The following is a 14,015-nucleotide window of genomic DNA, read 5'->3' as shown; positions in this document are numbered from 1 at the left end:
CATCTGGCGTTGGCGGGGAGCAGAGGCGACTTCCTGCTGCTGCTGGGCATCGCTCCTGTCTGGGCTACAGCCACATCTGTTGCGCTCTGGCCGAGGAATGTGGCCGGCGCTGATGGAGCCCTCGACCTACCCGAGCTAACCACAAGAAACCGCCCGGCGTCTGCCTGAGCTTGGAGCAGTTCTGCTTTACTGGATCTGCCAGGGTCTCATGTGCACACGTGAGCCGCGGGCTGGGAAGGGGGCAGGCAGGAGATGGCTGTGGACGGTTACCAGCGGAGGAGATGCCACGTTGGGGGAGAGCTCCAGGACAGACCTGTTGGGAGAGGGGGAGCAGGTGTTGTGGGGGTTGAATGCCTGGGGGGGCGGGGGGCCTTGCTTCAGGAACTCTGCCTTGGAGGGGTCCCTGCCAGCTACCACACACCCCAGTGAGGCGTTGGTGGCACCTGTTGGAAGCTTGCTCAGCCTCAGCCAAGGACTCCGGGGGCTGGGAGAGCGGGCAGGGGCGAGGACCGGGTATCCTGCCCGTAGCTGGTCTGCCGAGCAGTGGGCTCCACCGCTGATCGTTGGGCACGAGGCGGAACCAGGCTTGGGGGGGAGGGGCTCTGTTGAAAAGAGGCCACTGGAAAGAATCTGTTGTGACACCCCCCCCCCCCATGCCTTCTTCCTTACCTCGGGCAGGGGAGAGAAGATGCCCCTGGAGCTGCCCTGCCCTGCTGGACCCCCCCCCCCCACCCCAGGCCTCATGGAGGGGACCGCCACAGGGGCGGTGCTGAGCCTCTTGCACTTCTGAGTCAGGAGGTTGGGGGAGGGAGGGGATAGCTCCTCCCCATCATGCTCTGGGGTGGGGGTGGGGGGGCAAGGCTTTTCTCCAAAGCAGGAAACCCCCTCCCCACCCATGCCCATTTCTGCCCTGCCCCCATGGGAGTGTTCAGACATAGGCGCCCAGCTCAGCCAGGTGCTGGGCTAGGCTGACGGGCGGGGATAGAGGTGCCCCATCTGGCATGGGCCAGCAGAGAGAACATCCCCCCCCCCCCCCCCCGTGATTTGAAAGGGGCCATGGTGATGTCCTGGTGGGGTTGAACTCTGGGCCTTGGTGAAGGTTCTGAAGGGGCCGAGGTGGGCGCAGCACCTCATCCCCCATGGCTAGCCCAATCTGCCCCTCTGGGAGGAGGTGATGCCCAGGCACTGAGACGTCCCTTGCTCCCATGTGAGCAATGAGAGGGAGGATGGAACGTGTAGAGTGCTCCCATTCCCGGCAGCACCCCCTGCTGTTCCTCACCCATGCCCCCGTGTGCCAGGCTGAATGTCTGGGCGGCCTGTCCTCACCCATGTCGCCTGGCGCGCTTTCTGCTTCCCTGGCCAGCTGCTCCCCCCACCTCATTTCTTCTTGGTCTTCACCAGCCCCTTATCCACCAGGCTGCGGTACAGCTCCTGGACGTAGGTGTAGACGCACTTGGAATCCGGGACGCTCATGCGCACCATGTCCTCCACCTCCAGCAGTGGGGCGCAATCGGCATGCTGCCTGCAGGGCGAGAGACCAGGGGTCAGCACAGCAGCGCTGCCCTCGGCCAGGGCGCTCGACTCGGCCCTGGGGCCCTTGGTTTGCTCTACGTGTCCCCTGGGCATGGCTGTCCCACTGGCCTCCCCTCCCTCCTGTCCCAAGCCATGGCCCCTCTGCAAACCAGGCAGTGTTTGATGCCAGTGGGCAAAGAGGAAGTGGCCCAGGATGTGCCTGTCGTGAAGGGAGGGGACCGCGGAGCTAGTGCCCTAGAGAAGGGCTTGGTGTCCAGTTCAGGCTAAAGGGTGCATCCCTGGAGTTGCTTCTGGACCCGTCCCAGCAGGACCGGGCCCTGGCCTGGTTGGGTTTGGCTGCGTGGCTGGGCCTGCGCTGTCCGGGTCACTGAGCTCTGGGCTCAGGTAGTTTGGGGACGAGGGCAGAGCTCCCAGGAGCCACAGGGTGGCCAAGCTGCAGAGGGAGTACCGCTAATTAGCTAACAGCCTCGATTATTGGATGCAGCACCCAGCCGGGCTCCTACACCCAAGCCCACCTGGCGTCACAGCACCTGCTGCTGGGGAGGGTGGGGCTGGGCAGTGCAGGCTCCTCCCCCTCCCTGGTGTCACAGCCCCACCCCTACTCGGCAACTGCAGATTCCTACTCTGCTTCCAAGCCCCATGTCGGATGTGTGGCAGAGGCCCTTCCCTGGGTGGGGCTGGCTGCCTGGGCATTGGGGGTGGGGTGCACTCACTCAGCAGTGGCAAAAGCCAGGGCAAAGTTCTCCCTGCGGTTGGCCGGGTCGAGGGCCGCGTAGTCGAAGGCATCAGGGAAGAACTTGTGGATGAGGGCGCAGAAGGCCAAGCCGCTGCTCCAGCTGGAGGAGAAGTTCTGGATGTCCACGTGCTGGCAGCCAGGCAGCAGAGCAGGGGCACAGGGAGGGAGAGCCAATCAGCCCCATGAGCACCGGGTGGGTCTTCCCTCCCCCCCGCAGCCGCTTTGTGGGCACTGCAAGGTCTGGGGGTGCCCGCCCTCGTGGGCTGCCCACCCCTCCCATGCACTAGGAAGAGAGGCTGGGGCAGAAAGCTGGTGGCTATGTTCTCTGGCCGTCTCCACAGTGGATGGGTGGCAGCGCTGTGTGCCCAGCATGGCGGAGGCCTGCCTGGTGCAGGGGGGCACTCTCCATGTTGTAGTCAGCACTTGTGACCCAGGGCCTTGGGGCAGAGCTGCTCACCCGGGGATGGTAGAACCCCCTCCCCCCATGCTGTACCCCTTGGGTCAGCCGCCTGCCCCAATGCTTCCCAGCGGCTATCCCAGCTGCCTCCCCTTGCCATCTTTTCCCCCTGGGCCAGGTCTAGTCACCCCCACGAAGATCCGGGTGGCAGTGTGCCCGGCTGGGTGTGCCCCTGCTGAGTTATGAGCATGGCAGGCACCCTTGGGCCCCTGCCCCTTCCATCTGATATCCCTCAATCCCCACGGTCATTGCGGGAGTGGGGGGGGCTAGTGTCTACCCTCCCTGCTACTAGGGCCTGCTGTGTGTCCGAGGGGAGGAGGCTGCAGGCCAGGCACCACCTCACCCTTGCCAGCCTCTCACCTCATAGCCACGCGTCTTGGCACGACACCACTCCAGCAGCATGTTCTTGATGGTGTTGGTACCTCCAGTCTTCTTGATGTTGGGGGCCGGGCCGCTGGCTGCCCTGCAGGGGGAATGGAGGGGCCGGTGTCACAGGGAGAAGGGACAATGCGCATTCTGCTGCAGAGCCCCAGAACTGGGGCAGTGACTGGCCAGGACCCCTCCCTCTCTCCCCCATCCCTGGGCCTTCCCTCTCTGTCCCACCAGCCCCCTGAGCCTGCACGGGGCCAGGAGCTGAAGGGGTTAACCCCCATGGTACCCTTGGTGCCACAAGAGCTGCCCCGAGCGCTTTGTCCCTAATGTCCAGTGGCAGGGAGTTCCACCGGTGACAAGATGCCCCTCCCTACACCCTCTCTTGGCGTGTTGCTCTTTAATGGCACTGAGCACCCCTCATTGGTTGACTGACCAGGGCCTATCCTCCAAGCTCCACCCTCTCGTGTGTAGGCCGGCCCATTCGTAGCCCCTGCGGGGAGGTTAATAGGGGATTGCGCACCCCCCAAATTTCTCCACAAGGGCCTTGCGGGACTGGGCCCTGGGTGCCAGGCGGGGTCGGGTCAACTCCCTCCGATCCAGTGCTGGTCTCTTTGGCTTCTCCTTGGGGGGCGCAACTCCTTCAGGTGCAGGGCTCTGCCCGCTGTCCTGCTGGGCTGTCCCTCCAGTGCTGCGAAGAGATGGGGAATGGATCAGAGAATGGGCCAGGAAGAGAGGGGGCGGTGTGCTGTGGGGGGTGGTAGGATCTCCCTTCCCCTGGTTGTGTGCCTCCACCTCCCTGCCTGGCACCAGGTGGCGCTGTGCTGTGGAGGGGGGAGATCTCCCTTCCCCTGGCTGTGTGCCTCCACCTCCCTGCCTGGCACCAGGTGGCGCTGTGCTGGAGGGGCTCTCCCCACCCCCGGCTGTGTGCCTCCACCTCCCTGCCTGGCACTGGGGGGCGCTGTGCTGGGGGTAGGAGTCCCTTAACCTGGTACTGGGGCCCCCGCGGGTGTTCTCACCTGGTGCTGCCACCTGGAGCTGCTTCTCGGCTTTGGGAGGCGCCTCCTGAAAGGAATTTACAAAGTTTTGACATTAAAAACAGTCACCAAAGTGGGCTCAACTGAGTATCTGAGATTGGGGGGCTGTGCTCGGGGGGTGACCCTGTGTGAGTGGGAGATGGGACTGGGGGGGCTGCGCTAGGGGGCACTGTGGGGGGCTATGGTGAGGGGGTGTCCCCTCCCCATATTCTTCCCCCACCCTCATTCCCCGATTCAATTGGCCTTACCTGGCTGGGGGGCCCCAGTCTCCTTCCCAAAGGCAGCGTCCCCTGTGGGGCTGGCCAGCCCCTCGTCGGGGGAGCTGGGTGCAGGCTCACCCCACTCCTCCTCCTCGCCCCCCATCTCTGGGGACAGCGGCTCCTCTGAGGTGCTCCCATCGCGCCCCTGGGGGGGAACAAAGTCCTTTAACAGGCCCCTGCCCCCCAAATCCCAGACCCCCACTGCTGGCCCCGGCTCCTGTCCTCCCCCACCATGGCCTCCCCGCCCCCCCAGGTGGGATTTGAACTCATCTCCCCTGGGGGGTCACCACTGGGGCTGAGTCCCGCAGCCCATCCTGAGCCCTGGGAGCTGCTCCCTGCGATGGCCTGGGCATGCTTGTGCCCCCATGGCATCAGGGAGGGCACGTGGGCACCCGCAGCACCTTCCGGGCAAGCTGGCTCCCTAGGGAGGTGTGTGGGGGTTTCCCTCCCCCCATTGCCCCATCTGACCCAAAGGGACACTCACCTCTCTGGCCACGGCACTGCTGGTCCTCTCGACTTCAGCCCCTTGCATCTCTGTCTCGGCCCCTCCAGCCCCGTCCTGGGGCTCAAGCCCAGACCCACCTACTGCCTCCCTCTCCTCTGCTCCAGTCCCCTGCCCCTCCTCTGCCTTCTCCTCTGCCCCAGCCCCAGAATCCCCTGCTCCACCAGCCTCACCGCCCGCCTTAGCATCTCTCCCAGAATCCCCTATTCCCCCGGCCTCATTGCCCCCCTTAGCATCTCTCCCAGCATCCCCTGTCCTGCTGGCATCCCCTTCTCCCTGAGCATCGCTCCCAGAATCCCCTGCTCTGCTGGCCTCACTGCCCCCCTTAGCATCACTCCCAGAATCCCCTGCTCCCCCTGCCTCACCGCCCCCCTTAGGATGACTCCCAGAATCCCCTGCTCCCCCTGCCTCACCGCCCCCCTTAGCATCTCTCCCAGCATCCCCTGCTCTGCCGGCCTCAGTGCCTTCCTTAGCATCGCTCCCAGAATCCCCTGCTCTGCTGGCCTCACCGCCTTCCTTAGCATCGCTCCCAGAATCCCCTGCTCCCCCAGCCTCACCGCCCCCCTTAGCATCACTCCCAGAATCCCCTGCTCCCCCAGCCTCACCGCCCCCCTTAGCATCACTCCCAAAATTCCCTGCTCCCCCAGCCTCACTGCCCCCCTTAGCATCTCTCCCAGCATCCCCTGTTCTGCCGGCCTCAGTGCCTTCCTTAGCATCGCTCCCAGAATCCCCTGCTCCCCCGGCCTCACCCCCTTCCTTAGCATCGCTCCCAGAATCCCCTGCTCCCCCGGCCTCACCCCCTTCCTTAGCATCGCTCCCAGAATCCCCTGCTCTGCTGGCCTCACCGCCTTCCTTAGCATCGCTCCCAGAATCCCCTGCTCCCCCAGCCTCACTGCCCCCCTTAGCATCACTCCCAGAATCCCCTGCTAGCCCAGGCGCAACGTCCCCCTTAGCATCACTCCCACAATCCCCTGCTCTGCTGGCCTCACCGCCCCCCTTAGCATTGCTCCCAGAATTCCCTGCTCTCCCCTCCCCCAGCCCATCCCCACCCTGAGCCGCCTCCTTGGCTCCAGTCCCAGCCACCACTTCAGCCTCCTTAGCTGCGGCCCCAGGCTCCTCTGCTGTCAGCCTGGGGCGGGGGGCGCCTTCCTGTGCCTCCATCTCTGGAAGGAGACAAGAGGCGTGTGGGTCAGATGGGGGCAGCAGGGACCTGGATCGGGGCTGTGAGAGGCCCCCAACTGGCCTGCCCAGGGATTGGCCTACCAGATCCCCCCCAAGGCTCTGACTACCCCCACCCCTGAGCCCCACCATTGCCAAGTTTGGGGGGGGGGCAGGAGGCATCCGGTCGCCCTCTGCTGGCCATACCATGGCATTGTGGGGCCTGCGATGGGGAGCTTACATCAACTCCAATGCAGTTCTTTTTCTCGGGGGGGGCGGGGGGAGGGAATGCAGCCTGGGGGAGAGATTGGGGGACCATAGTGTGCGGGGGGAGGGAGAATGGGGGGCACACAGATGCCCTGGTGTGGGGGAGAGGAGAATGGGGGGCATACAGAGCCCCTGACATGGGGGACAGACTGGGGAACCCTGGTGTGCGGTGGGAGGGAGAATGGGGGGCACACAGATGCCCTGGTGTGGGGGAGAGATTGTGGAAACCTGGGAGAAGAGGAAATGGGGGCACACACAGCCCCCGGTGTGGGGGAGCTGCAGGGTGTCCCTGCAATGGAGGGTTGAACCCAGGGACCTTGTGGGGGGGTATGGAGAGGTGCCCCTGGTTCATGCAATGAGCTTGGCCAACACCAGCGAGGTGTGACTATGCAGTAAATACTGTAGGACCTACCTAAACCCAGGAGAGCTGGGGAGGCAGCCAGGGAGAGGCCCTTGGGGCTGGCTGTGCTGTCAACCCTTTCAAGTGGAATAGGAGGCCAGGCTGGATAATGACCCTTTAAAGCAAGGTGCCCCACCCCCCATCCGGGGTAAACAATCTCCAGGGCCTGGAACAGGACTCTGACTCAGGCACCAAACCTGCAGTGCGGGGAGGGCACCTTGGGGAAGGGGCAGGTGACCCCCTCCTCAGCAGCTAAATATACCCCTGACATTTACCGCTCTGCCAGACCCAGGGAATGGGGGATTCGCCAACCGCGGTCCTGCCACCCCCCCGTGGTAAACTGCCTGCAGCCCCAGGCTTCTACCCCAGCTCTGCCAGTGCTCCTCTATCTTGACCTGCCACCCCCTGCTAGCCCAGCCCCGGGATCCCCCCAGTTCTTCCAGTGCCCCTCAATCCCAACCCACTACCCTCTGCTAGCCCAGCCCTGGGCTTCCACCCCAACTCTGCTAGTGCCTCTCTATCCTGCCCCATTGCCTCCTACTAGCCCAGTCCTGGGCTCCCCCCAGCTCTGCCGATGCCCCTCAATCCCGCCCCACTGCCCCCTGCTAGCCCGGCCCCGGCTCCCCCCAGCTCTGCCAATGCCCCTCAATCCCACCCCACCACCCCCTGTTAGCCGAGCCTTGGGCTTCCACCCCAGCTCTGCCAGTGCCCCTCTATAGCGACCTGCCATCCTCTGCTAGCCCAGCCCTGGGCTTCCACCCCAGCTCTGCCAGTGCCCCTCTATCCTGACCCACCTCTCCCTGCTATCCAGTCCCAGACTCCCCCCAGTTCTTCCAGTGTCTCCCAATCCCACCCAGCTGCCCCCTGCTACCCAACTCCCCCAGTTCTTCCGGTGCCCCTCTATCCTGACCCACTTCTCCCTGCTAGCCCAGCCCCGGGCTCCCCCCCAGCTCTGCCAGTGCCCCTCAATCCCAACCTACAGCCCCTGTTATTCCAGGCCTGGGCTCCCATGAGTTGCCTTTGATTCAGATGGTCTCCCCCAGTGCCTGAGAAAGGAAAGGGGGTTGGGGTGATTCCATGGTCTCCCCCAGTGCCTGAGAAAGGAAAGGGGGTTGGGGTGATTCCAGGGGCTCCCCCAGTGCCTGAGAGAGGAAATGGGGCTGGGGTGATTCTGGGGGATCCTGAGCCAGGGGCAATGGGCAGTGGACCCTCTCTGCACCTTGAGCCCAATAAGCCAGGGCAGGGGGTGTCTCCAGCCTGACCAAGCTCCCCCTACCGGAGGGGTTCATTCAATGCCCCACTTCCCCCCCTCCCCACTCTGGGCCCTCCCTGGAGTAGGGGTGCTGGCCAGGGCTGCACCCACCTGCTGGCTGCTCCACAGGGCGGGCTGGTTCTGGGCTCGGTCCCCGTCTGTCCCGCTTTTTGTGTCACCGCCCTTGGCACAGCCCCCCTCCCGGGGCAGAGCAGCCTATTTTTACCAGGAGAGGAACAGGTGCCACTTTCATTCATACTCCTCCATTCTGCCAGCTCCCCTGGTCCTCTGGGGGGGCGGGGGTAGGGGGAGCTCCACTCTCCCAGGGTCCCATGGGTGAGACCCCCTGGAATGAGCCTGAGGGGCTATGGGGGGACCTCACCAGGCAGGAAGTGCAGCCACTAACTCTGGCAGGGGACCCTTGTGCTGAGAGGTAGCAAATGGGGGGTGAAGCAATAGGACAAACAACGACAGGGGATCCCACCCTGACAGCACCTGGAGTCCCTCCCTTCTCCAGCTCAGGGTACTGCCCCTGCTCCAGGGGGCACCAGCCATCCAGCTTGGCACCCCGGGGCTGGAGCTAACAGAGCCATGGTGGGCTGCAAGGGGGACCACAGGGCATCTCCTCCTCTCTGCACTGCTAGGGGTGCCCAAACACTGGGCAGGGTCCCCCTCCTGAGCCCGTGAGATGCAGGCGCTTGGCTGCTGGAGCATCAGGGATTTGGGGGTCGCTCCCCACTGCCCAGGCAGCCAATCAGGAAGGAGACTGCCCGCCTCCCCCATCCTTGTGAATGTCTCTGTGGAGCATCCAGGCCACTCGATGTAGTACTGGTCTGTCCCCAGTGCAGCTCTGGGGCCTGGCACGCCAACCCAGCCAGATGCTGGGGCGCTAGGCAGTCACGTGGGCATCATCCATGGGGCAGAAGGAAAAGACGGGGTAGATCCCACCTAATCCAGGCCCCTGGGTGGCTCCCCTGCAGCCGTTCCCTGCCTCCCCTGGCATCTCAGGCTCAACTGTGCCACTGTCTTCCTTCTAAAGACAAAAGCTACGTGCTCCAGCGGGTAGAGCCGGGAACTGGGGGTCAGGAGAGCTGGGTTCTGTCCTGATTCTGAGCTTGGGCAAGTCCCTGCCTCGTTCTGTGCCTCAATTTCCCTGTGTGTAATATGGTGCTGGGGTGTGAGAAACCGGACACACACACTGCCTAGGACGAGCTGCCTGGCTCTGTTTAGCAAGAGGCTCAGACCGTCATTGGCTCAGAGGCAGAGGCCCCTTTCCACGTAAAATCGGCAGCAGAAGAGACAGGCACCACCACAGGGACACTGAGCCCAGGGCGTTCGTAAGCGGTGGGCAGGTGGTAAGACTGGCAGCCAGGGTAGGGCATGTTCTTGTGATGTGTTTGGGGGGCGATCAGGCAGGGCCTGCTCCAGCCCCGCTGGCTGTGGGGTCGGTCCCAGGTGCCACACTGCAGTGCCGCCGCTTCTCCCAGGGGCCCATGGCGGGAGGTGCTGCCTGGGGTCAAAGGGAGAGAGTGGCTGGTGGTGCCCAGCATGATGGTACAGGCTGTGTCTGGGCTCTGGCAGCTCTGCTCCTGTCCTGTTCCTGCTCCAGGTACAGTGGACTCTGGGGGAATACTGCAAATAACAGCACAGGCCCACTGTCTGCTGGCCCCCACTGTGATCATCCCCTACCCCCTGATCCCCAACATCCCTTGTCACGCCACAGCCCCACCGCCTGACAGCCCTCACAATGAACCCCCCACCCCCCACAGCCTGACAGCCCTCAAAATGAACCCCCACCCCCACAGTCCTTGTTACCCCACAGCCCCACCGCCTGACAGCCCTCACAATGAACCCCCCACAGCCTGACAGCCCTCACAATGAACCCCCCACCCCCACAGCCCTTGTTACCCCACAGCCCCACCGCCTAACAGCCCTCACAATGAACCCCCCACCCCCCACAGCCTGACAGCCCTCACAATGAACCCCCCACCCCCACAGCCCTTGTTACCCCACAGCCTGACAGCCCTCACAATGAACCCCCCACTGCCTGACAGCCCTCACAATGAACCCCCCACCCCCACAGCCCTTGTTACCCCACAGCCTGACAGCCCTCACAATGAACCCCCACCCCCACAGCCTGACAGCCCTCACAATGAACTCCCCACTGCCTGACAGCCCTCACAATGAACCCCCACCCCCCACAGCACTTGTTACCCCACAGCCTGACAGCCCTCACAATGAACCCCCACAGCCCTTGTTACCCCACAGCCCCACCGCCTGACAGCCCTCACAATGAACCCCCCACTGCCTGACAGCCCTCACAATGAACCCCCCACCCCCACAGCCCTTGTTACCCCACAGCCTGACAGCCCTCACAATGAACCCCCACCCCCACAGCCTGACAGCCCTCACAATGAACCCCCCACCGCCCACAGCACTTGTTACCCCACTGTGATCACCCCCAGCCCCACTCTCCCAACTGCTCCCGTCCTTGCTGTCCCCGAAGCCCTGCGGGATACCAGCCTGAGGGGGCTGCCCCAGAGGCCTCTCTCCCCCTATACCCCCTCCTCCTCCTCCCGTGGGGGGACACTAACCCTCCAGCTAGTCTAGGCTCATTAGACATCCTAGCTTGTCTAGCAACAGCTAGATCTCCATGGTAACATGGCTGCGCCCATCATCCCGTTTCCCATTCGGTATGTTCTAGCCTAGGTCCTTCACCAGCTCTATGCTCTAATTGGGTTCCCCGCCTTCCTCTGGCGTCAGCTCCTCTCCGCTCTAGCTCCAGTCCCGGCACATCTCTATGGTTTGGAACCGGCCCCTCTAGTCTCCTGCCTATTTCCTCCCGCTCTCTTGCGGGTAACTCTGTGGTAGCTGAGTCCGCCACATACCGGAAGTGGTTCTCTCCCCCCCCAAATCTGACTCTATGGTACCTTGGAGGAGAGAGGGGCCCATCATGCCGGAAGCGCCTGTTCCCCGCGTTTCCGGCTGGCGGCCGGGCGGGGGAAAGTCACGTTACACCCAGGAGAAAGGGGCCGGCCTGGGCTTGACTTCGGGGGGCTGTTGACCCCTGACCGCGGGGCTCAGTGATCGCCCGAGGAGCGCGGAGGGTGAGGGGTCTCCGCACAGAGCCCGGGGGGGGTCAGCTCTGAGGCGTGGGACGTGCCCCCCCCCACGGTGCCACCCCCCCAGTGCATTGGCTGGGGTCGGTTGGCCCGGCTCGGCGGTGGCGTCCCCCTGGGAGTGTGTCGGGGGGCCCGCAGTGGGTGGGGGGCTGCCCTGGGGGAGTGGGGGGGGGGGACTGCACTGGGCGGGGGCTGCCCTGGGGAGTGGAGTTGCCGCCCTGGGGTCGTGGGGGGAACTGCACTGGGTGGTGGTGGTGGGGGCTGGGGGCCGCCCTGGGGGGGTAGGGGGAACTGCACTGGGGGGCTGCCCTGGGAAGTGGTGTTGCCGCCCTGGGGGGGTGGGGGGAACTGCACTGGGGGGCTGCCCTGGGAAGTGGTGTTGCCGCCCTGGGGGCGTGGGGTACTGCACTGGGGGGTGGGAGTGGCAGCTCTGACAGGCTCTGTGTGTTTCCAGGAGCAAGTCGCTGCCTCCCGCCCCAAACGCCGGGGACTGGTGCTCGCTCGCGGCGCGATGGATCCGCTCAGGGCCCAGCAGCTGGCAGCTGAGCTGGAGGTGGAGATGATGGCCGACATGTACAACAGGTAACGACCCCATTGCGGCTGCTCCTTGTCAAGGGCAGGGTCGCAGCTCCCCAGAGTGCGGCTTGCTGGGGTGTCATAGGTTTGAAAGCCAGCAGGGACCATTGTCTTCCTGTAAACTGGAAGGAGTCCGGTGGCACCTTAAAGACTAACAGATTTATTTGGACGTAAGCTTTTGTGGGTAAAAAACCTCACTTCTTCAGATGCAAATTGGAGACAGTCCAAGGAAGAGCCACAAGAATAATTAAAGGATTAGAAAATATGCCTCCTAGTGAGAGTCTCCAGGAGCTCAATCTCTTTAGCATAACCAAAAGAAGGTTAAGTGATGATTTGATCAGTTGGTAAGTACCTACGTGGGAAACAGATATTTAATAATGGGATGTTCAGTCTAGCAGAGAAAGGTCTAATATGATCCAGTGGCTGGAAGTTGAAGCTAGATAAATTTAGACTGGAAATAAGGCGTCAGATTCTAACGGTGAGAGTAATTAACCTTTGGAACAACTTACCAAGGGTCATAGTGTATTCTCCATCAGTGGTGAGTTTTAAATCAAGATGGGATGTGGGTCACAATGAAGGGTAACTGGTGGGCTGTGGGTGTGCTGGAGTTGAGGACTGGAACATTAAAGGGCCATGGGTTGGGATTGAGAGGAATTGGCAGAGCCCAGAACTGCAATAGCAAGGGCTGTGGATTGGGATTCAGGGGCACTGGCAGAACTGTGGGCAGGGTGTGGAGGGAACTCACGGCTGGGATAGTAGGGGGGTATGTGGGGAGGAGGCAGGACTGGGGTCACAGGGGCATCTCTGGATTCTCATGCTCTCCCCCTCTGTGGCCCAGAATGACCAACGCCTGTCACCGGAAGTGCGTCCCGCCCCACTACAAGGAGGCAGAGCTCTCGAAGGGGGAGTCTGTGTGCCTGGACCGCTGCGTCTCTAAGTACCTAGACATCCACGAGCGCATGGGCAAGAAACTGACGGAGCTTTCCATGCAGGATGAGGAGCTGATGAAGAGGATGCAGCAGGGGGCGGGGCCAGTGTAGGGACTTCCTCTTGAACATGGACAGCCTGCATGATTGGCCCAGTGGCCCCACCATTGCCTTCCGGACTCAACCCTGTGCCCCCCCATCAATAAAACCTCTGCAGTTGTGTATGAGCTAGGTCTTTGCCTGCAAGGACATTTCAAAGAGCTGGGGCTGGGATACACCAATGGGATGTTCCGCTTCCCCCTCCCACCCCGCCTTGCTCCATCCCCGAGTGGATAGGATCCCAGTTCTGCCCTGTCCAGCTCACCGTCCCATTTAGCAGGCCAGTCCGGGGGGGGCTAAGAGCCCAGTTCTGTCTTTTTACCACTTCATGGGAGGAAAAGGTTAATCGAGGTCAGGTCCTGCATGGGGAGCAGTTCTGCCCGTGGCCAGGTTGGCATCTGGCTGCTTTTTCCTCTGCGAGTACCCCAGTGTAGCTCTAGGGGTCGCTGTGCTGCTGGAGCAGGGGCATATCTTCCTGGTGCTCTGTAAACAGGGCCGGCACCAGCGCAGGAAGCAGGTGCTTGGGGCGGCCAATAGAAAGGGGCGGCACGTCCGGGTCTTCGGCGGTGGGTCCCTTAGTCCTTCTCTTCCTCTTTGAGCTGCCGCCGAAATGCCGCCGAAGAGGACAGCACAGCCCCACTGTCCTTGCTTGCTGCCGAAGAATGAAGGACTTGCTGCCGAAGAATGAAGCGGCGCAATCGAGCTGCCGCCGAAGTGCTGCTGATCGGCTGTGGTTTTGTTTTTGTTTGTTTTTTCACCGCTTGGGGCGGCAAAAAAGCTGACGCTGGCCCTGGCTGTAAAGCTCAGCTCCTCTTCTGCTGCGCGCACTAAATTCCCTTGGTGCTTTCTCTGGGATCAGTCTGTGAATGGCAGGGTCCTGATCAAGTTTGGATAACCTCCCCTCCCCTGCAATTATCTTTTCACTTCCATTCCCAAACTCCTAGTGGAAGGATGTCACTCTTCCCCTTTAATCACCTCCCACCCCAGAGGTGGCTGCAGATCCATGCATGCCTGTGTGAAGAGCTTGTCTCTTATTTCAACCAACTCATCCTGGCAAGTACAGGTGGCTGGTGGTGCATTTTGTGCCCACCAGGGGACGTGCTGCTCCCTGCAGAGCACGTGGCCCTTAATAACCATGTTGGGTTAACAGCTCCGGGCTGTGGTACATGTTTAACAATCCAGAATCTTAATTGGGTTGTTTCCCTTCCTTTGTCTCATTCAGAGTGCTGACCGCAGGTTAATTACGTGGCAGCTCTGTTTTGCCAGAGGCTGAATTCTCCCATCCCAGCTACTTAGAGATCAGAACTGGATTAAAAAGCAC

The 14,015-nt window shown here is 62.5% G+C and overlaps 2 protein-coding genes across 2 annotated transcripts; one reads left to right on the top strand and one right to left on the bottom strand.

Annotated features, from left to right (window-relative positions):
• Positions 1-1,377: 1,377 nt before the first annotated feature.
• Positions 1,378-6,055, bottom strand: SMTNL1 (smoothelin like 1). Its single transcript, XM_065404435.1, has 8 exons — positions 5,543-6,055; positions 4,877-5,062; positions 4,381-4,537; positions 4,115-4,160; positions 3,619-3,786; positions 3,087-3,189; positions 2,247-2,398; positions 1,378-1,522 (listed from the first exon to the last, which is right to left on the bottom strand). The coding sequence occupies exons 1-8, from the start codon at positions 6,053-6,055 to the stop codon at positions 1,378-1,380; spliced, it is 1,470 nt and encodes a 489-aa protein (XP_065260507.1).
• Positions 6,056-10,954: 4,899 nt separating this feature from the next.
• On the top strand, positions 10,955-12,822 carry TIMM10 (translocase of inner mitochondrial membrane 10). Its single transcript, XM_065404439.1, has 3 exons — positions 10,955-11,078; positions 11,548-11,675; positions 12,508-12,822. Exons 2-3 carry the CDS (start codon positions 11,605-11,607, stop codon positions 12,707-12,709), a joined length of 273 nt encoding a protein of 90 aa, XP_065260511.1. The 5' UTR covers positions 10,955-11,078; positions 11,548-11,604; the 3' UTR covers positions 12,710-12,822.
• Positions 12,823-14,015: the final 1,193 nt, after the last annotated feature.

Source organism: Emys orbicularis, chromosome 4 (assembly GCF_028017835.1).
Source record: "Emys orbicularis isolate rEmyOrb1 chromosome 4, rEmyOrb1.hap1, whole genome shotgun sequence".
Lineage (NCBI taxonomy): Eukaryota > Metazoa > Chordata > Testudines > Emydidae > Emys > Emys orbicularis.
Note: the sequence above shows the minus strand (reverse complement) of the source record. Positions and strands in the feature narration are given on the sequence as shown.

Excerpts from the sequence above, each read along its gene's own strand:
- TIMM10 (XM_065404439.1), top strand. The coding sequence starts at position 11,605 with ATGGATCCGCTCAGGGCCCAGCAGCTGGCAGCTGAGCTGGAGGTGGAG. Across the intron at positions 11,676-12,507 it reads ATGGCCGACATGTACAACAG|AATGACCAACGCCTGTCACC; the intron begins GTAACGACCCCA and ends TCTGTGGCCCAG.
- SMTNL1 (XM_065404435.1), bottom strand. The coding sequence starts at position 6,055 with ATGGAGGCACAGGAAGGCGCCCCCCGCCCCAGGCTGACAGCAGAGGAG. Across the intron at positions 2,399-3,086 it reads CCAAGACGCGTGGCTATGAG|CACGTGGACATCCAGAACTT; the intron begins GTGAGAGGCTGG and ends CCTGGCTGCCAG. Across the intron at positions 1,523-2,246 it reads CTGGCTTTTGCCACTGCTGA|GCAGCATGCCGATTGCGCCC; the intron begins GTGAGTGCACCC and ends CTCGCCCTGCAG.